We start from the raw sequence: 23,330 nt of genomic DNA, 5'->3' as shown, positions 1-23,330 counted from the left end.
CATAGATAACTTTATCAGCATAGCTCTTAAATCCTCTTGGTTTTTCATCTTGATGTGTCTCCTGACTTAAAGGGTTTTACATTTATGATAACAGCTATTAAAGTATTTTATTCCTGGCACGGTTCACAGTAAACTCTTATCCCTGTGGTCCCACGATCCAGTGAGTCACCTTAAAGACATTTCTCAAGCATGTTGCCCTTTAAAAACATTTCTTCTAGTAATATTTATATATGACTCAGCGTCTGGAGGAGCCCCCTAACATCCTGCCCGGCTCTCTCACCACTGTGTACCGCTGTCTCTGCTCGCGGTGTCGGTGAAGTGGGACTCGAGGAACATGTCCTTGTAGATCCGTCCCACCAGGCAGTAGATGTCCGAGGCTACCTGCTCCTCGTCCTTCACCAGCGGCAGCATAATGTCCAGAGCCTTCTGTCTGTCGCTCGGCAGGTTCCTCCTACACCAACAAACACACAGCATGCAGAGTCAATAAGGATGTAAGGATGTAAAGGTATAGCAATGAAGCAAAGATGTGGAGCCAATATCTATCCAGGTATGTGGGACACTTGGGTGTCAGGACATCTTGACTTCTGCTACATCAGTTAGAGGCATTCCTTTTTTTTTTTTTTTTAAATGTATTTGTCTCTTTCAAGTCTTTTAAACTTATGCAAGTTCACTGATTATCTTGAATTACTCTCAGTTTATTATTAGCTGCATTTACTTAATAAAAATATGACAATTGGCTAATTTTCTAAAGATCATGAATTACATTTCAAAGGGCTGGTTTAAACATTTCACACTCCTTTCCAAAGCTTTCTATTTTTGGATAAGGACACATAATCACTTTCCACAAATTATGAAGGGAGTAACAGGTGGCACGCCTTTCCCTATTAAAAGACAATTGGAGCTATAAAACAATAGAGAGCACAACCATTAACCAGCACTACTCCCAAGCACTTAACATACTAGTTACATCCCTGTTTGTTAAAAGTAAGCTCTTGATCCAGGGCTAGATTCAGTTTTCTGAATTCAAGTCTTCTTCTTTTTGACCCCTTACTGTGGGGACGGGACAATTTAAAAGAGTTCTCCACTGAATTTGCATGTCACTCCTATAACATTGTTGGACTGATGATTGACAGTTAAAAAAGATAAATATTGACACAACAGAGCCAGCGATATTGTCTTTGTGTTCAATAAATTATTGTTCTGTGTTAATGTAGTTGCCAAGCCCAAAGCTAAAGAATTACAATTCTGCATGATAGCATAAAGAAAACAATTTGCATAACATAAAGGGCATTTAGTCTATAATATAGACTAAATGCCCTTTATGTTATGCAAATATACAGGTTCTTGTGCTCTATATAGACTCTATATAGAGCACAAGAACCTGTATATTTTGGAGTGCATAAGATAATTGCTGATTTGACCAATCAAATCAAACATTATTAGTGACAGCAGCAGGGTGTGTGTGTTTGTGTGTTTGTGTGTGTGTGTGTGTGTAGAGTACGTGTGAGCACATAATTATGTCGGTTTGTATGTGTGTGTTTGTGTGTGTGTAGCTAGAGAAGAGTTGCACATCTATTGTTGTGGGGAAGTGATAATTGGCACAGAGAAGGCCATTCAGAGCCCAAAGTAAATTACTGAGGTTACCGGGTTCATTTACATAATCTCCACTTGTATTTAGTGCTGTGAGCCTCCAGTGGATCATTCACGTGCGGATGGTTCTGTTATAACTAACCCGAAAGGAAATAATGGAGGCTCTATAATGACAAACCCATTTCAATATAAAGGAAATGAACTGCAAGCTCTTGAGGTGTTAATTAATTGAATTACATTGGTGTTTTGTTTTCATGAAAGCTTTTATATTTCCAATTCTGATCACACAGTGTGCAGAAAAGACGAGATTAATGTTTCTGCTGCATTCAAAAAACAAAAGCAATACAGAGCTGGGAGTATAGCATGAGCGCGAGGGTTGGACAATAAACAAACACAATACATCAAATTAGTTGGTATTATTACATTTAATTAACTCACAATTTCTTCTTTTTTTTCTCGCCAATTTTGAATAAATAAATGATCTGACTCACACGTGATTTTTTAATTTATTATTATTATTATTATTATTATTATTAGGTACATGCATCTAGGTGTAAAACAAAAGACCTGCAATAAATCATCCCTGAATGAAAGCTAGAATGGTCAGCTTTTTTAAAACGGTTTCAAAGAGGTGTTGATTAAACGTAATGGTCATGTTGGAGGCTGTTTTTTGGTTTCGGTGTCGTAGACTGAGAGGTGTTTCTAATGTTCCTCAATTATATCAACAAGCGTCCAATCAATGACTTCTAACCACATGTTCAATCTACAAAACAGCACACAGTACAGTTCAGACACTTTTACTGGACTGTAATGAATTAAAGAAATCAGAAGTGAGCAAATACAAGACAGGGAATATCATAAGGGATATATTTGGGGAGTCTCAATGGATTAGTTGTCTACTAATAAAACAAAAACACATCTAAACCCAGGTCCAAGCACTTGTCAGAACTCTGATGGGAAGACGTACTGACCAAGGGCATCCAGCAGGCTGAGACCGTCATTGAACTGGGCAAAACAGGTGTTTAAATACATTTGTTTGGACAGGTTGGACAACAATGACTGTGGAGTCTGAGTCGGTGTCAAAACTCAAGCCTGAAATATTACCCTGAAAAAATGCCAACCCAACAAACTAGACTGTAATCAACAGAAAATGTCACATTACTGGACATGCTATTTCAATCACAGGGGGTCTCTGTATTGAAGTGCAGAAGCACCACAGCATTGAGATGAAGTCAAAAATCAAACAAGAGCTGCACAATGTGCCCTTGTTAATCACTGCTATACATCAATCCTTAATGGCCATGATATATTAATCAGTTAGGATAAAAATACCATTAATTAAGATGATTATTTGTACGTGCTTGTCTTCTTACTTGTTTTATTATATAACATATAGGGTATTAATATCATCTAAGGTCCCTTATATCTTCAGGACTATCCTCATTATCATGTTAATTTAAGCAGCAAAGTGCCTCACAAACTCTATTCCATGAGGGCGACTTTTGATGAAATTTCAATATGGCTTTGTTCTCGAGTTAATGAACGTGTCAAAACACAGACTTCAGAAAGAAACGTGTGGTGTTGCGAGGTTAAGTCTCACACACATACTCAACGTGTGATATAAACAAACCGTGGCTCCTCTCCAGAGCGTGAGAGTTAAATAAAACATACGAGCTGACAGCTATTACCATGGAGACCGTCCAGAGGGAAGAGAGCTCATGGAGATGAGACCCGCTCTCTCTCTCTCTCTCTCTCTCTCCTAATGCATCTAGCTATTTCTCTCTTTCTTCTCTCCAGAGTGCTGACTGGTATTTGGAGGGAGGAGATTCTTCCCTCGCTCCTGTCAGGTGCCCAGCAGCGCTCAGTGCTCACATGCCGGACGCCGCCCTGCTGCAGACAAAAGGCTGAAGCCAATTAGTCCACAGACACTTCAACCAGAGAGATTCATTTAGAGGCAGAGCTCTGACTTTAAACCACTCATCATGCATTTGTTAAGGCTGAATGGGCTGCTGGGTCAGAAAGAAGAACCGATGATTTATAAAAGTCCACTTGAAGCAGAAAATTGATTCTGGTTCAGAAGTCAAAAGAGAACGATTTTTCTACTCCACCATTGTGCAGTCTCTTACAACGTACCATTAACTTGTGACAGGAGGGGCTTTTTGACGACTACTGTGTTATATCAGATATTTTGTATTCAATCCTCACACTAAACTGTCCACTTGGAGTGGGCGACATGGATAAAAATCCTTATAAATAATGCCACACATTTTTACTATGGCAACGGAGGTTATAATCAAGGCATCTAGGTGGGTCAGAGGCAGAGAAAACAAAGGACAAAGCTTACAATATTTCAATATATTCTTCTATACTAATATAAATAAGTGCATAGTATTTTCTTCTGGAAAACCAATTGAAGAATTGAACAAAATAACCAAATGGGAATGTCTAATAGGGAGGTAAACACTTCATACCGTTAATGAAAACATCATGTTAAAAACTATGTTGCCAAACACATTTGCACACACTGAAATATTACAGGATATATAGAAGTTAGTATGGTGTAAATGTTATGGAAAAATCTTATGCTAAAAGGATAACATCATTACATGGTATATATTATCATATTGCCTTAGATTATGAAAGTAATGATAAAACAAATATTGCATGTATTTCTGTGGATTCCAAACAATATGCTGCATTAATTTAGATTATCCTGACAACTAGCGTCAATAATAAATAATAAAATAAAAAAAGATCAAATCAGAGGGGGACAACATTAAAATTGTATAAATCATGGTCCAAATCATGGTATACCTCATGTACTAGAAAAAAAACAAAAAAAAATATCATCAGAACACATTGCATAACAATCACATCTAGCGCTATTGTAGTTGCAGTGACTAATCCTACTTAGTTGAATAGGTAAGCTGACACAGCAGAGACTTCCCACAGCTGTTTGTCTCTACTCATGGGGTCCTGTTCTCAACTAAACTGAGGGAGTGTCTTCTGTCATTAACATTTATCATATGAATCCGTGTGACAAAATGTCTCAGTGTTGCTGCCTGGAGCTCGTAAACATAATATCACAACTTGGTAATATGCCAGACTGTAACAGCGAAATAAACACATCTTGACACCCTGCAGAAACATTTTCCAATTGCTGCCAAATTAAAGAACAGTATGCTTTATTGCTGTTTGAGGCAGTCGCACCACAAAAACCGCAGGAAGTTTACAAGAAATGCAGCTGGTGAGAAACAGGCAGTCAAAACCTGTCTGTGTCGTACATCTGTCTTTTTCCTGAGCACAGTAGCTGCACACATGCTACTAATGATATCAAGGCTGCTTGGAAGCCTTAAACCTGAATTTGTTGCTGCTTGTAACTTTCAAAATATATTTTTTTCAAGATTTCAAGAAAATTCTCCCACCACTGCTGCTTATGAAACCCACTCAAAAACAAACAGATTAACCCGAGATAAACTCCTTGGTTGATACATGTACATGTAAGCTACTTGGAAATAACAGGAAAGGCAGATATGAAGAGGTACTTTCATTGTAATTGTGTTAGGACTACTTACAAATGGGACTACGAAGTTGATTGTGTTAAAATCATAATCCATAATCAGAGATTCACTGAATGCAATTTTCTTGGCTGATTCCTTTTTTTTTTTTTTCAAAGTCTGACCTAGAAATTTTGATTATTACCCATTCCAATTTTCTTTCGTAGAACTACTGTAAATTGACAGCAAGGGTCCAGACAAGCTTTTTTCACCACCGTCTGAAGAAATAATGTCCTGAAGTCAGTGTAAAAGAACCTTTAAAAATTCTTAACGTTACACTTTTACTTTGTTAGTGCCATTTATAATGGTTATCTGTTTGAAAAAACACAATTTACATGATGAGGTATTACATTAATTTCAAGTCTATTTAACTTAATTTACTCCAGCAAGGACAATTGTTTACAGCAGCTTGCCACTTTGAAAGCCAAAGCAATCAAAGACTTCAAGCTTAAAAATGTGAAATTCTGTTAATAAATACACAAATAAATACATATACAATATCTAAAAATACAAAGTAAGTAGGCCGTGCCAAAGCATTAAAAATGATTATGAAGAATTAAGAAGATGGACAGAAGAGCTTAGAGATGTCCTAAAGACGGCAGTGAGAATCCCCTCGGTAATATGTGTTCATGTCACCTGAGTACGCTCATCAAAAACGTCTATTTTTTAGCTTCATTGTCAATAAGTCACCCTACATCGTTCGCCTGTCAGGGATACAAAATCAAAGCACGGCCACAAAAACCAAACTCTCCTCATCAAATAAATAAATACACAAAAATCTGTCAAACTGAATGTGTGCATCAATGTATTTCTCCGTGTGCAGGTTGGCTGGTCACCAGGTGTATCTTACCGATTCAGTGCAAAGGCGTAGTGGAACTTCACATGTGGATGGGCCATGGGGTCAAAGGTTGGCAGCTTCTCCAGAGACTCCACCAGCTTCACGATGGACTCATAATCCTGGACAATAAGCGAGGAAAACACTGGTAACCTTCCTTTTTGCATTTTCAACTGATTACATAGCATTGTGGGACGGCTGTCCGAGTATCTCTGCACTCAATGTCCTCCAAACACACGCTGCAACTCATGAAGTTGTCGAGCTGCTTTGAGCCCAGAGGGAGAGTTTCTGATGTCTTTTTTATTCACTCGGTCTGTTTCTCAACTGTCTGCCTAACACCAAAAAGCACTTCAATAATTGAGAGGCCCCTTCATCATATTTTTGTTGCTGCTACTTGCCTACATAGTCACTGTACCCAAAGCGTGTTGAATAATTCAGCACGTCCTCAATGCTTGTTGTTCTGATGAATGATTCATGAGGCTGAGCGCTGCCTATGGTGAGTGGGAGGACCTGGACGCTGGGTGCCATCGCAATGCAGAGACTAAAGAGCGGAAAAGAGCGGCAGATTTAAGACGAGCAGACCAAAAGCTTCGCCTGGAGCTCTCCACAGGCGGTCTGAGGAAGCGCCACTGGAAAAAAGGGATGACGTTGACGGATTGATGCTGAGGCAGTCACCTCTCTCTAACTTGTACAGTAGGTTCGTACAGTGGCTTCATCTGCCAAGGTCAGGGACATGAGGGGGAGTCACAGATCATCTGTACTTAGTTGGCAATTTGTTTGAACTTAAGAGCATCAGTGGTTGGGTGAATGTCTGAAATACCTTCATAGTTTATCCTCGAAACTTTGGGGGATTTTTGAGCTGAAAGTTTTTGCACGTCCTTCTCTAAAGAGTTGTGTTCTCATGGTGTAAAGTCTGTGTCATGGCGAGGTTTGAATCTGGTAATGAGAGGTGCATCCTGAATGGTTCAGTGATTGTTTATTCAGATTTAAATTGAGCAAAACTTTGCATGTAAACACAATCTTTTGACATTTAAGATGTTAATGTTAGCCTCTGAAAGTCTGATGAAGATTTGAAATAGATCAATCAGCAACTATTTTATTTTATTTTTCACAATTATCTGTGACATTTTAGAAGCCAAACAAGTCATCTGGGAAATAATTACCAGAATCATCAATAGAGCAATTACTTGTGGGTTGTGGATTTTTATTAAATTAAGAGACGTATTAACAAGGACTGGTTCCTCGATTTTTTTGTGTTTGTGGGGGTTTGAACTTTGAACTTTTAATTATATGATCCCTATGTTGTAAAGACGTCTCTATGATCCTCTATGGGACAATGTGCCGTCTCTATGGTGGTAGGAAAACAAAGGGATTGTTTTACAACACAGAAGAAGAAGTTGCGTTCAGTGCATATTGATTTTTTTCTGGAAAATTGAATCAGTGAAATAGTGAAATTAGTAGAATTCACTCCCCATGTTCCTATTCTCTTCAGGAAGCAAAACCAACCAACTTCACTAATTATCCAATTTGCATTATAGTAATGCAGCAGACTTAATTAGACACATGAAAACAATATGCTGATGTTTAGAGAGGCTACACAGAGCAGGTGTACCTGGATGTCCCTGTATGTCAGCAGCAGGTTAATGACGATGTCGACAGAAAGGCACTCCACGTTGTCCAGCCGCTGTTGGATTCGGCTCAGCTCGGCAGCCAGCTCCATGCCAGTGTAGAGCTCCCGAGCCTTACGAATCTCATTCAGGATCGTCTCTCGGAAATACTGACTGTGAGACAAGAAGATACGTAAGACAGAGGAGTTATTCAAGGTATCGTCTTATGATAAAGATAAACAAAACCACTCAGTTTCCTTAATGTGTGTAAATATTTCCACTTCCAGTAAAGTAATTTGAAACAATAATTGTAATATATATATTTTCTGATGTACATATATAGATCATTATTGTGACTCACCGAGGCTGCGCATCATAAACCTGCAGATAACTCCTGATATTAGTTTAAGTGGATTTTGTGAAGGAAAACATTTAATTAAGACAATGAACTGAAAGCAGCGTTATTTCCACACACTAAATTAGATACTCTCTTCTCTCTGCTCTTTGATATTTTTGAATACACACCAAATGATGAAAGAAACACTTTGGATGTATAAGTTTACATCACGTACTGCAGCTTTTCAAAGGGCCATTTGTTGAATTTTTCATTCACAACTCCACATGGCTTTTATGATTTTGAAATGTTGTCATCATATTTTATGATTTCCTCACCGTAGAAAAATGCAACAAAAATATTAGGTAAGAAAGGTTAGATAAATGTCATTTATGGTGATGTTAGATTGCTGCTGAATAGCCCCGTTAATAAAGGTGTGTATGCCTATGTTTGTGTGAGAGAAAAACGTTTTAAGACCTCATAACCCTTAAAATCAACCACTGAAAACAGTAGAGTTTTGTTATTGGTATTAAAACTCGGCACTAGTAGCAACAAATTTCCAAAGATCCATGTAATGATGATCATCTGCTGCAGATTATTATCTCTCCCCACTCTTTTCTGTCATGTGTATCATGCGAGGATTGATGAGGTTAAAGCCAAATAATGACTCACTTTATTCACATTTTAAATTTGTTCCATGTGAGTGAGCCGACTTAAATCAAATAAGCTTAAAATTAAACCTCCAATTGGATCAAGCAAACATTGACCTTTAAAAGGCAAATATCAGCCAATCACATTGCATCAGCAAATAGTAAAGAAATGTAAAGGTCGCAAAGGTCCATATGCCATGAAGCAGACTAAATTAAAAATTATTTAATCTGATAATTTATTGTAAATAACAGTCATGCTCATTCACACAATTTACTGAATGCAATCAACTCTGATACCTCTCTAAAAACTCTCTGCTTTGCTCAATGGCTATAACATCTTGCATGTTGTTCTCCATGAGACAAAAGCTAAATCAAAGTACACGTTTTTCTTTTGTGCCTGTAAAAACCTGAGTCACTATTCCTGGAGCTGAGCGAGAGCAACTGGCTGCTGCAGCGCATGTTGGCAGGAAAGCTTAAAATATTAGCCCGGCAACTGAGGCGGTGTAAAACCTTTCAAAAAGTGGATCACCACCACGCAAGTTAAAGTTCAGGGATGCACTACATGAAAATAATTACAGCAAGTAAAAATAATAAGAGTGGGATTATAAAACAAAAGAGAAACATGAACATGAGCTGAATTTTTTTATTTAACACTTAAATGGATTCTTCCTCATCTGTCATTTACAGACACCTCAGCTTGCATGTATATAATAATCCAGTTGAACATTGTTTTAACCATATAACCTTATACGGCCACTATTACAGTACCTTGCCTTCAGAGGAACTTCTTGTTAGCAGACATAGCATAAAATAGTTTTTTCATTTTGCTTCCTCATCCTCAAACACATTGCTTTGCTCTAAATGTGAACATGTGTCTTTCAACAGTTCACAGAACCTGAAAATTCATGGTCGTTACCATTTTCAGGATTGTAGGAAAATAACCTTATAATTGTATTCAGCCCTTCTAAGCCAAAGTGCACTAACTGGTCAAAAGTGAATTAAGACAGACAAATATTACGGCATAAGAATTTATAATTTCCTCAAAAACAGCATGTGAAATTATGACATGAAAACATGACAGCTAACTTAGCTTAAGCTAACGTTACAACTACATTTCTTACAGATTTTTCCCTGGCTGTGATCAGTGACCAACATAACCAACATATCATAGTGACATTCACAATTTAGTGTGTTTGTTTTGTCTCATTGCTATATGAGACAGTAGCTCAATCTTAATAGGGAACAACCCCAGTTTAACTCCTGCTAACACTAGCTCAGCAGAATAGCAGTAATGCTATGCTTTTGGAATTTATGTGATTTGGCATGACCAAGTAACCTTTAATACACATATTTCAGGGTATTAAATTCTAGATTGTAGATTTATATATATTACCGTGAATATAACTATTGGCAAAGCAGAGATACATGATTTTGTTTGTAGATTGATATTGCGTTATTCGCTGAAGATTATCCAAAAGGCAGTACGCATTTTAGGTCTTATGTTTTTTGTTATCAACCTTAACATGCATAAAATTAAGGCTTTACAACATTTTACACCTGTTTCAAGAAAGCTTGTAAACTTTAAACAGTTTCTTCTGAATTTCACTGCTTCTGTAGTAACTGGTCTCTGCCTTTGCAGAGCAGTACCGACTTCAAAAACAGGCCATTCATATTGTTTAGCATCCTTCTTTATGTAGCCTAGTTTTAGTCATGATAGCATGTTTGTAGAGGGATGGTATTTATGATTGACAAACAGTGTAGTCTTTGGCCCAGTCCAACCACCGTCAGCACTTCAGTGTACTTACTGGGAGTTTGCCTGTGACACTTTGAGCACCTGGATGAAGCGGTCGAGCAGCGGCATGCAGATGGGCCCCAGCAGCATCTCAAAGCTGGGCTGCATCAGCTCTGTCAGGCCCTTCATCAGGCTGCCCTCACAGCAGTACACCTTGTTGTGGGGCGTCACCATGTACGGGATGAAGGTGTAGTTGGCTGAGCACGTCTGTTGATGTAAGAGACAAAGTTTTGGGAAATATCTATTGGTATAGCATAGCATCAGAGGACTCTTTTTGTAGAACATTGTGGGTTTGGTGTGAGAATGGCATCAGCAATATTTTAGCCAAATGTGGGTGTATCATTTTGAGAAACCGATATGCTTGATGATTAGATTTAATGTGACCCAAAAAGGATAAAACTACATCCAGTATCTTTTTATAATATTTGTATTTTAATCTTCACGTCTTCCAAGGACATAGTATGTTGAAACTAGGACAACATTTTGAGTTGTCCAGACAGTCTAAATACAAGGTCCATTTAGTAGCTCTTCTGCATTTTTGATCATATCACACTAACTTCCTCTTCAGCTGGAATTGCCCAGTAGTCATGGAAGTTTTAATATTAATTTTTTTCAAGCACCTACTGGACTTCTCGTCTAAGTCAATTCTTGTTCTTCTGTTCTCTACTTGAACTCAATCTGCTGAAGAAGAATGTTTGATACAATTAGCTAGTACAGCTAGTAAATGGACCTTGTGGAGAGATTGCTGTGTCATTTTATGTTTCCAATTTGTCAAGAATGGACTTTCACTCTCAACTTTTAAGCCAATATGGACAGGAAAGTGCAAAAAAAAAAAAATTGAGCATGTACAATTCAATGACAACTGGGCAAATCAAGTTACTGAGGAAGATTGTGAAGGAGAACCGAAGGCTTCAGAGTAGTTAGTAAATGGACCTTGTGGTGAGTTTTGTTTGTCATCTACTGTTTAAAAGGCTAAAATAATTATCTAAAAAAAAACAATTACTTTGAAGTTTCAGCCTGTACATTTACAAATTATAATGCAATATTACCATAAAAGATAGGACTCTTCATGCAGTTATTTTAAAAGCAGCTATGTACATGTATTAATAACCAAACTTTTATCATAAGCAGTTAAAAAGTGTTCTTACAGTACAAAGTGTGCACTTACAGTAAATACAAACCTTCATTAAAATATTGCCTCATCTAAACTATTAAACAAAGCCTCTTTACAACCGATTTGACTGTATAGTAAAATATTACGTTTTACAGGGAGGAAGCAGATTGCCTGGAGGAAGTCTGCTCTGTTTCCCCAGTTTGAGATGGTTTCAGGTAACAACATGAGCGTTTGTCTCTGATCTCTTCTCACAGACAATGGTGTTTGTGTTGCGTGGTCTTTACTGAAACTAGTCTAAGCAGGCAGCAGCCAGGAGGACAGATCTGCATCAGTGCTGACAGTCCCATTAGGAGCTGCTTTCTTGCAACCACAAACAATTACACCCTTGCACCTACAAATTCAACTTAGTGCTCATGAAAATCAAGCAAGTCTTTGCTGCCCCCAAGTTCAAATCTATACCCAGTTATTTGCTGCAGCTGCGGCATGCAGGATCAATTTTGTTTCATGTCTGTTTCAGTTTCAGCTGCAGTTGTACAGTAGCACTAAACGTGTTCTTCTTTATTTACTTAGCTCTAATTCTTGACATCTGTGTTTTGTCTGGAGGCGGATTTTCTGTACTCTGTGTCTGTATTTGTTTTAACTTGACATTATTCTCCAGTAGCGGTCGTGACGCTTCTGTTGCGATGGCCTTCCACTGCTGAATCAACAACGAGGAAACACGTGCATGTGGTGTTTGCAGCACAGAGAGAAAGAGAGAGGGAGAGAGAGAGAGAGTGAGGAGAGAGAGGCAGGAAATCCACTATTGACATACTCAAGAAACGGCCGAGGCATTTTCAAGGAGAGCTATTCCCAGAATGTCAGATGTGTGGTGAAACACAACATGAGAGCATCTGAAGGCGGTTGGGCTGCAACCCAGCTGCATCCTGCCCGCTTTAATATTCTGTCATGGTTTTTAGCTTTTCATGCAGCCTCTTTGAGAAAACACACTGCTGCTGCTCACCACCAACAGAAAAAAAAAAAAAAAAAAAAAAAGGAATTGAAAGGAAGGTGCGGCGTTGAAGCAAAGAAAGCCATCCGCAGATAACTACTTCCTCCTGTGCAACAGCGGTTCATGACATCAGCGGTTGGTGCATGCCTTTCATAAATAAACCTGTGATCCCTGTTACTGTTAGGTGTAACCAGACAGCTTGCAAAATCCTGACGCTATATTTAGCTCCCTCTATGTGTGTTTGTGTTTGATCCGTGCTGTCGTGGGGATCACATGACGGGTTTGTTTTCACGGGCCTATGCTTATTTCAGAGCTGGTGCAGGTCATTCGAAGCTGACCGCCGCGAGTCGCTTACAGGTAACACGTCTCTCAGCGGCGGAGTGAAACACATGTGACAGCACCGGCTCACGGGGAATCTGGTGAATGTGACTGAGACAGTGAGTCATCTGGTGTGTTAGCCTTGACGATGGTCCATCTGTCCATTTGAAGTTAGACAGGAGGACAGGAGCCGCATGTTTACTCGCTCACCTTCACGGAGACACACAAAGAGCCGACCACAACTTGATTTGATAAGTTAATTAATACGACGGCTCCGACAGTCATTAACCCATTTAGGAAGTAACCAATCATGGTCACCTCCACCGAGGCCTAAAGCTCCCAGAGTTTTGCACCTGTGAGCTGCAGATTTGAAGTTGGTGGGTAGCTTCAGTCAGTGAATTTACACCAACACAATGCTGTAATTACAGGGTTTGGCTGTACACAAACAGAGGGAAAAACCTGGATTTACAACATCATGGTAGTTAAATGCACTAAATACAATTAGCAACACATCCTTTTGTGCCACATTTAAAACTGTAATTTAAAAACATTTGTTCAAATGAAATTAAATGCAATTGCACCAGCACAGGGGGGGGCAACTTACTGTTGGCTACACTGCTCCCACTAACATATATTGTTCAATAGTGGTTTAGCCAGGCTTAAGACTATTATGTCTTTCTTTTAGCTCTGCCAAAAGCAAAAACAGATGAGAAAATTGTAAGTAAATGCATCAAAGGATATATTTCTCAAATGTTACAAATGCCAGGCATACTAGCTACAATAGTGACCTAGTCTCACTAACAAAGCAAATAACTATAAACAATATTATTTTGTGGAATTACAGGTTAGAAGTTACACATTTCCGTTCAGGTCCAGGTGAAAAAAGACGCTACTATATCCGAGTTGAAAGTAACATTAGCAGCTTTGTATCTTGCTCATCTGGTATGGGGAACTTTAAACGGCAGCAACAGCAGCAAAACTTGTTTGATGGTGTTACATTTTCCAAACAAATCTTGTCTTTCTCTTTTGCAAAAGTGACTTACTACCTTTTTTTTAAAAATACTAACAAAATAGGCCAAATCTAACCTCTGTGCTGTCTTCCAAGCATGTTTAGGAAGCATCTGAAAACATTTTATCTGGAATACTGCACTATACTACTATGGCATACATATGGCTTTACCCTGCAATGAAGCAAATTATTTATATCTCTTATACACGGCTCATCAACTGGTGAGGAGGGTGACCTTTTCTTCCCTTAAATCATATATGTAGACATCACACAAGTTCAAGACCTTGCAACATTAACAAAGTGGAGCTGGGGTTAAGCATGACTGGCATTTCCGTGGTGTCCTGTGGCTGTACTGCCTACTCCCTAGTTTAGAAATAAACAGGGTCTATATATAAGGCTGCTCACAGAAAAGATGAGGGTTCGAGTTTAAGAGTTAAATGTGAAGTTTGAATGAAATGTTTAATTTCAGAGACTACAGTAGGCTGGAATGGTATGCTCTGGCTTTGACTGAGTTATGGCTTGCAGGAGGCATATGCTGCTGTTACCACAGAGTAGGGTGTTTAAATATGATCAATAAGATGTTAAAAATGTGTTTCAAAAGTTGAAGTGCTTCCATGGGGATGAAATTTAATTAAAACTGAGTTACAACTATTGTTTATCATGTCACAGCTACAAAACCTTCAAAGGGAAGTAAAAATGTAAAACTAAAAACTCTGCTGTTATTGCACTTGAAGTGCTCTTTCACCAGCACAGAGGGCAAGCTAAGAGCACATGCACCAGAGTAAAAAGGGCATTGAAGAGCCCTAATAGGAGCAAGACAGAGGGAGAACAAAGACAATAGTGAGAGCACATAGGGGAGATCAGTGAGTTCACACTCTGTGTGAGTGATAATCAGCTCTCCTCACACGGTACCAGTCAGTGTCAGAGATCAGCGCGTTTCATGCAGCACAGCGCTACCTCCTCTCTAAAAAGCCACTTAGGAGAGCTAAGCCTTTCATCTCAGCCGTGAATGCGGACTCCAGCTCCTGTCTTTTAATTGGTTATAGAGCTGAATTTGTGGATTGCTCAAATAGTAACCGAAGATAAATCAAAAAAATTTTTGATGATCAATTAATCGGATAGGTAAACGGATCTGTCAAATTATTTCTAACATGACAGGATTTGCTGCTTTTCGCGGTTTTACATCACTGTTAACTAAATTCTTTTGAGATTTGGACTGCAATCTGATGACATCCATTTGGATTTGGGGGAACAACTTACATTTCATGATCCAAACTGCCAAAATAAATAATGAATAGGTCAATGGTAATGAAATAAACTTGTTTCCCTTCAAAGGCATAAATAAACACAGCACCATCTCCACACAACCGTTGCGAGTTACAGCGATGTCGCAATTTTGAATGAATGCAGCCGAAGCGCACGCCCGTCGGCCCTGTCTGTGGCTCACCCCTGCTCTCGGTCACCAATAGCAGCTATCTGCACACAGCAGAGGAGAGAGAGGAGAGGGGAACCACTTAAGCAAATAAAAACTAACAGCGATGTTACTACGTATTCTCCTCCAAGGCCGCCAAATACGCTTGCTTTGCTTCATACGGATGTAACAGGGTTGCTTGTGGTTCTGTGCACCTATCTGACTCCTCCGGTTACAAAAATAAGTCTTATTGTATACATTACATTACATTTAGCAGACGCTTTTATCCAAAGCGACTTACAATCAGTAGTATATTACATATCATTCACCCATTCACACACTGATGACAGGGCTACCGATGGCAAGCCTTCGGGACAACTTGGGGTTAAGTGTCTTGCCCAAGGACACATCGACTGCCGAATCCGGGTATCGAACCACCGATCCTCTGATTGGAGAACTACCTTGCTCTCCACTACGCCACAGCCACCCGTATAGAAGTCTATGAGAAAATGACCTAACTTCTCACATGATTTATTACTTTAGTAAACATTGTGAACACGAGTTTATTATCTTTAGAAATGCACAGATACCGATAATAATAATGGATATCTGTCTGATTACTCAATTAACTGGATTGGGAATCAGAGACAATAGGCAGATTTGGGAACAGATATTATTATTTGAATAAACACCAATCGAGTAAATTTGTATCTATATATCTAATTGTTACATTTCGTTTTACAAAGTTAGGAAAGCAACGACCTAATCAGGCCTGATTTTTCCTTACAGAAAAAATAATGATCCCCGTCACTTCCCCACACTGAGGCATTTTACTTTTTCTATTTTAATTTATTAAACACTGGTATCGGATCAGTACTCAGTATTGCATGATATCCAAAAGCCAGATATTGGGAGTGGAAAAGTTGAATCAGTCTATCCCTAGTCTTGGTCACAAGATTCAAATTTTCTTCAAAACAGCATGATGTTCATTTCTTAAATGATGTTCCCATTTAGAGTAAAATAAACAATAAAGCAGAATTCCTTTAACACTTAATGTGTTTCAGTATGTCAATCTATATCACATTCAGACTTTATTAGGAACTACATGTCGTGAGTCAGAAGAGAACAGGATTTCCTTAGCTTAACGCAGCACCTTATTTGAATGCTGCAGGTTTTGCAAGTCAAATATACTAAATTCTCAAGCCTTTTTATGAAGATCAAACCCATGCCGTCACTGATGCTCATTCAACAGCTGCCATAAGAGAAAACATTGATATGGGAGAAATGTTGTCATTTTACATTCTGTGAAACATTTATCACAGCGTCTAAACAATAGTGGGTTGCAAAAGATAAAAACCAATCACACAAAAGAGGGAAACATAAGGCGTTAGACACTGTGCTTCCTGCATGTTTAAAAAAAACATATTCTTTGCAGCACATAAGATGTGTGATGTGTGAGCATAATGTGAGTAATGTGTGAAACACAAAGGCGAGGGGAAAAAAAGATTGCTTTGTGTACTTACAGTGTTCTTCTGGCAAATTATCTCCTGAAAAAAGACAAGAAAAATACATTTAGAGTTCACACAAGAACATTTCTCTTAGTTTCACTAAAATTCTGACATCATAATTCTGACAATAACATTTATTAAAATTGCTGACTTTCTTGGAGTTTGGCCTCTTGATGTTACTGAGGTCTAATGTCTGGCAGAAAGTCAGATATGCATCCTTACTAACTATAGGATTATAGAGATTGCCAGTAGAGATCCACTGATCAATGGGCTGCCAATGGAAACTGATGGGCAATTATCAAAAACGTCAGCTGATTAGCAATGACCGATGAGTATCATATCTCCTACTTTATTTTAGTTTGACATCCTGGATATATCCTTCAAATGCATATTGTAGACCCCTCCTATCTGCTTCTCTCTGAAATCGCTTTTCCCCAAAATTAGAAAAACATGTACAAAGGGAGTGAAGTTAGTGACACTGTGGGCTCCATGTTTCAAAAACTAATCAGATCATCAGTTTACATAGGTGAATCATTTTGGATTCAAAACCCAAAAGGAAATTTCGCCAAAATTCATTGACAATAAAGCATGACCACCACGGGTACACTGTGTACAAAAGGCCTCTTTAGGTCTTGATGTATTTAAAAAAGAATGACAGAGTGCCAGCATTCACATATATCTCCTGACGTTTAAACAGCACCCATTCAGACGATTTAGCAGCCTCATAGAGTTAAGAGGAAACCACCAGAGAAAAGTGGTCTTTCGGGCAGGGTGGAGATCAGCTAGCCGACTGCCCGGCGAGGCGGTTTGGTAACGGGGCAGATCGCAGGAACTCCTATTAGGTACCAGTCTGCATTAGGGCTGGCCATCTGAAGCAATTTGACCAACATCAAATGCAGAAATAACAGAGCAGAGACTGTGCATTTGGTTTATAATGTCATGTTTATCTTGACTTCTGCGTTTAATCTCCACTGAAGGCCGTATAGTACTATATGTTGACAGCACAGTGAGGCTGCTGGCTGAATACTAAACACCAACGATAAAGCCTTCAGTGTTCCTCTGCCACTAGTCGCCTACAGCAGGAGGTTTAAAATATGTTCAGCCTGGGCCTCAGACAGTGTGAACTACATATTGTCTGCCACACAGGAGCTACAAGTCTCACACTGCTGCCGTATGTTTTGACTCAGCCAAAACTTGTCTGGGTGAGATTTTTGGGGGCGACAATCTGACATTTTAATATGACTAAAGATGTGCTACTCTCCATTAGAGATTGCTATAGCAGAGCGGTGCCTCTGAAGGTTGTGGTTTATTTCATAACGGTGTGTCATCTTTTATGAAGTTAGTGGAGGAGGTCTTTGTTACAGAAGGACGCAGCCCACCTCCACTAAAAGAACTTGATAACATGAGTAATGCTCCTCTCCGCAGCTGAGCACCTCCACCATAGTGCACATTGCCCTACATTTGTTATTTCAAAAATGATCATGTTTAGAAATTGAACTTGTATCTGTAAGTGCAGTACTATAAAGTCTTTCAATGATGCGCAATCCTTCAAAATCTAGACCTATGCCTAGACCAAGGTCTACCTGTTTTTTGGGGCCATGGCTTCCCACAAAACTTTATTGAAATCTTTAACTGTAATATGCTTTGCAGTGTTTCGGCTTACATGCAAGCAGGACTGAAATCAAATCCTCCTTGGTGGAGATTAAAAGTACCACCGAAAGAGTTTAATAAAAAATGAAACATTACATAAAAAGAAAAGACATAACAGTGCTGCGTTCTCTGGTGATTTCTAAATTGCAAAACAGAAAAATATTGATTGCAGAGGATTACCATTTTAAAAAGCGGTTGATCACTAATTGAATAACAGAAAACAGACTTTTCCCATAAATTCTATTTCACCATTATTTTTTTGCTCCTTCTCGATTAAATGAGGCCATTGCTGGCTTCCAAATGGATCATACTGCAAGTACATTTCCTTCCATCAAATTAATGGCGCACTGCCACCAAATCACATATCTGTCAATCCCCGACCTCCTCCCAAATATAGCCTTTAATCACCACCTTTGTGAACCACATCGACTGTTTGGCTTCTGTGTGTAAGTGAGGGCAGGTCTGTCCCCGTTTCGGTTCACGACGACGGCTTACTGTACCTGCAGGGACTGGAGGGAGTCAGAGTTAGTGTCGCAGTACAGGATGATATTGTTGGCCATGCTGAAGCTCTCTCTGACTCCCAGGTGGTAGAAGAGCGAGGGCTGGCGAAAGGCATCCGTCATCTCCACCACAGCGATGTCTGGTGGTTAGAGACAGGTACAGGTGTGAGTGTAGCCCTCTTGAAACAATACATTGATTTAAACAGGCCCTATTATGCTATTTTCCAGTTGCATATTTTTATCTCAAGTTACAGTTACAACATGTTTACATGCGTTAATGCTCATAATCCTCCATTTTTTTCCTCATCCTGGCTGTCCTGCAGCACCTCTCCTCACCCTCTCTCTGAAATGCTCTGTTGTAGCACTTGCTCCTCCCTCCAGAAAGCAAAGTCTGCCCTGATTGGTCAGCTAGCCCGCTCTGTTGCGATTGGTCAACGTTTCACATTTCAAAAAACGCTTCCTCCGGAGCTTCAGCGCCGTCTCTCTGTTTTGTTGTTTGAGGGCGGGCCAAACTAGCCGGAAGGAGTTTAACGTCACTTCCGTAACATTATGACCTCATAAAGTTACAGAAGCGAAGGAGAGAATGTCAAACATCTCACTCCAAAAACATAGACGTTAATCTGCTGCTTAATCTAACAGCCTCCACTCTTCTGGTTTCGACCACTGATGTTGGGAGATAAGGTCTGACTCACAGCCGGTGTTGCATGGGGTTGAAGTCAGGGCTCTGTGTAACTCAACCATTTCTTTATGGAGTTGGCTTTGTAAACAGGAGCATTGTCGTGAGGAAACAGGAGACGGCCTTTCCCAAAATGCTGCCACAATGGAAGCACAATATTGTCTAAAAAAATCATTGTGTGCTGCAGCATTGAGATTTTACCAAAGAGCAAAGACTTACACGTCTTAATAAAAGGTATATTTGGGCCTGTTTTCTTTAAATTGGACCATTTTCATGCCAATAATTGCTAAATATTACCCTGATATAGCTCTCTCAAAGCTCTTTCCTAACCCTGTGTCACAACATCAAGACGAATAACAGCAACACATTCTTAAAAGTAAACAGTAAAAGATCGGCTTTTAGCAAACAATCTAAGAATCAGGTCGGGTATAAAGTGTGTCATCGCTACTTCAGTGCTCCTCCTGAACAGTCAGTGAAATAATGTGGAAACTATTTGTTTAATTAATTGATTAGTAGACAGGCAGAAAAATACAGTTCATCGAGACAATTTCAGTTAACTGACGGAATAAATAATGCAAAAATCTGTAAATAAAATCAACAATAAAATGTGGCATTAATTAATCACCTAAATAATACAAGTAAAACCTCCATTATATTGGAGCTAGACGTGACTAACACTTGATACCTGGCTTTCCTTTTAAGCCCACACCGACTGCTCTTAATTGTTCTGGGAGAGAGTGACCCAGCTGTGAGGTCAAAGGTTAATGGACAGATATAAAGCCACATCATGAGTGTGTATGTCGGTATTTCACACTACAGATTATTACAGGTGACGTTCACAGCAGTCTGCTGTCAGCTATGGATTATGGTGTCAGAGAAACAAGTGGAGCTAATTCAGAAGCCTGCCCTTGAAAAACAGATCCAATGGAAGGCTGTCTGACCTGTCCTTTTCAACTCCATCTACGAATACAAATACACTCGATACCACACCGACTCCAGCTGGACTCAAGCATATGATCCTGATCAATAGGTCAATGGGAGTAAATATTGCCATGTGTCACTCAAGCCAGTAGGAGCTGTAGCTTCTGGTGAGGGGGCGGAGAGTTCCCAGCCTTGAACCAAGTGCTTATACTAGCATAACAGAGTGCCTTGTTACCAAAGAGCTCATTCATAGGTGTGCTGTTGAACTGAACCATAATGTACAAATGCTATGTGACCCTGCCAAAAGCATAACATCCCACATTTATGCATTTAAATGGCATAAGCATGGCTGTTATTGAGGCCCACACATGACGTGAGGTGGTACATGCTGTCCCTGATTTCGCCCCGAGACACTGATAACTACAAAAAAACACATCAGTCCCGGTGGCTGCACTCCAGTAATGACAGGGGAGCTCACAGAGATAACGGCGCACCCTGGCTTTTCATCTGTTTCCAACTCCATCTACCTCTTTGTGTCAACAAACAAATTACATGGAGCTTAAGAGCAGAGAATCTCTGAACCAGCCGACTTCATCTATTACCACTTATGTGTCATCTGCAGCTAGGCTGGAGCTGGAGGACTATCACTGGAGAAAAGCACTGAAACTTTCAGTCAGTCATCAATAGGACAAAGAGGCACAATGTGCAATAGTCTCTGATTCCCTTGGTTTAGTGGTCTTTTGTAGTTTATCAGGAGTTATCAGGTTATAGATGAACAAAACAGTGAAACAATACAACAAAAAGAAAGCATGACAAGTGAAAAATAGACCAAAGTTTATATTGTCAAGATTCATTGTCAAGTTTTCTACAACTTTTATTTTTGAATGACAACAGATAAAATAATGGTTAGCCCAGTTAATAGTATTTTTATTGCAATTATTGTTTGGACTCACATCACGTCAAGTGACATCACAAATTTACAATCTTTACAACATTAAACACCCTTTATCCTTAGATCCTCAGCTAAAACTATAAAAAAGAGAACGAGAAAAATGAGTTGCAATTTAAGTCTTAAGTCACAAAGATGAAGACTTGAGAAATGACTTGACTGCTTTGAATCTTGACTTACTGAGCAGAGGCTTGACTTGAAACTTAAGGCATTCAAGAGTTCTGTTTTTTTGTTTTTTTAAATCAGAATATAAAAAATTCCAGATCATAAAACAACAATAACCACTTTGCGGTTCATTGTCTCTGCCAGCTACTTAAGTTGCAGACTACATCCATGTCAGTCCAACATGTCAACCTTTTAACATGTTATTCTGTTAGACATTTGTATGAAATTGTCATGATAAGTATATGAATTCTTGACGTATGGCCAATACTGTGTTTTGTGAGGTCACAGTGACTCTGGTGTTCAATCGCCCCAAGTTCTCTCACACAACTTCCCTTCTCCGTTCTCTACACTGGCTCCCTGTAAGAGCTCGCATCCAGTTTACTCTGGTGCTAGCCTACAGGGCAGTGAAAGGAACAGCTCCTTCCTATCTCCAGGCCTTGGTCAAGCCCTACACCCCCGCCCGACCACTTCGCTCTGACTTCTGGTGACTAGTAGTTCTCTTGAATACCTATGTTGAATACACTTCCTGTAAGTCGCTTTGGATAAAAGCGTCTGCTAAATGACTGTAATGTAATGTAATGTAATGTAATGACTTCTGACCAACAAAATTCTAATCAGTTCATCCTTGAGTCCAAGTGGATGTTTGAGCCAAATGTAATCAAGGTCCTGAGATATTGCATTCACGAGGTTGGGATGGAAAATAATAGAGGGACATAATGGATCCTGAAATGGGCTCACACAAGCAAAGACGCCAAATCGGGCAAGGGGCATAAAATGGGTTGGCCAATGGACCCTTATATAAAAGGTTTTGAATAGATGCGTGCAGGCAGAAGATAACTAATACAAACTATTGAACCAGAGCAGCATCTGAGGTTAAAAGTCTAGCTGATAATCGTGTTCTGTGCGAAAGTAATTGTGAAAAAAAAACTGTGCTGATCCCTTGACCTAGCGCCATCACCATGTCAAATTTCTATCGTCTAATACTTTGGTTCATGACAAAATACTTGGAATACTTAAGACATTATCATCAGCCTCACTTGTGTGCTGAGTTTTGGACTGCTGGTCCAACAAAACAAAAATTGGAATACAATTGTTACCTTGGGTAACTGGGTATGGGAATTAGTTTTTCGTTATTATTTTCAGGTATTTAGAAAAGGATTAATCTAGAAAAAAAAAGAAATCAATGGATAAATCGGTAAAGAAAATAATTGTTACTTGCAGCCCTAGTTAAAGATTTATCTCCTCATATTATGCTCAGTCCAAATAAAATGCTTGCATTTGTCTGCACTGAAAACATGATCTAACGAACATCTGACTAAATGACTAAACAAACCAAAGAATGAAATGCTTCACAATTCAAATGAGAGCGTAAACATGTTGGAACACACCCAAATGTCACACTTGTCTGTCAGTGACACAGTATAATCAAAATGGGCTTTTTGTTCTGCTAACAGTGTCCCCATAGGCTTCCCTCCACATTAACAACAATAATCTTGAATTCAAGGAGAAAAAACAAGCACAGAATGGGATATGTCATACAGACAGTGCCAATGATTTTGCCTTTTTTTTTTTTTTTTTTTTTTTTAAAACAGCCTAGCATCTGAATGTTTTCTGGAGAGCGTTCAGAGGCTGTGATTGCTTAGCAATTCAACCTCAGAGATGAGGACATGCCAATTTAACAGTAGACCTGCCAACACAGTGTTGACAGAAGGCTGCGTGAAGCCGGTAGCGGAGAAACTTGAGTCATCCAGAAACT

At 39.2% G+C, this 23,330-nt stretch overlaps 1 protein-coding gene across 2 annotated transcripts in view; it reads right to left on the bottom strand.

Moving 5' to 3' along the window:
• Window positions 1-23,330, bottom strand: part of map3k5 (mitogen-activated protein kinase kinase kinase 5) — a 66,633-nt gene that overhangs the window by 30,022 nt on the left and 13,281 nt on the right. For both annotated transcript variants that reach the window (XM_054618467.1, XM_054618468.1), the window contains exons 2-7: window positions 18,864-19,003; window positions 16,729-16,752; window positions 10,379-10,572; window positions 7,595-7,763; window positions 5,998-6,104; window positions 281-451 (exon numbers count right to left, since the gene is read on the bottom strand). In XM_054618467.1, the coding sequence (XP_054474442.1) occupies window positions 281-451; window positions 5,998-6,104; window positions 7,595-7,763; window positions 10,379-10,572; window positions 16,729-16,752; window positions 18,864-19,003 (805 nt within the window). The remainder of the gene's footprint in view (window positions 1-280; window positions 452-5,997; window positions 6,105-7,594; window positions 7,764-10,378; window positions 10,573-16,728; window positions 16,753-18,863; window positions 19,004-23,330) is intronic.

The sequence above is a fragment of the Anoplopoma fimbria genome, chromosome 18 (assembly GCF_027596085.1).
Source record: "Anoplopoma fimbria isolate UVic2021 breed Golden Eagle Sablefish chromosome 18, Afim_UVic_2022, whole genome shotgun sequence".
Lineage (NCBI taxonomy): Eukaryota > Metazoa > Chordata > Actinopteri > Perciformes > Anoplopomatidae > Anoplopoma > Anoplopoma fimbria.
Note: the sequence above shows the minus strand (reverse complement) of the source record. Positions and strands in the feature narration are given on the sequence as shown.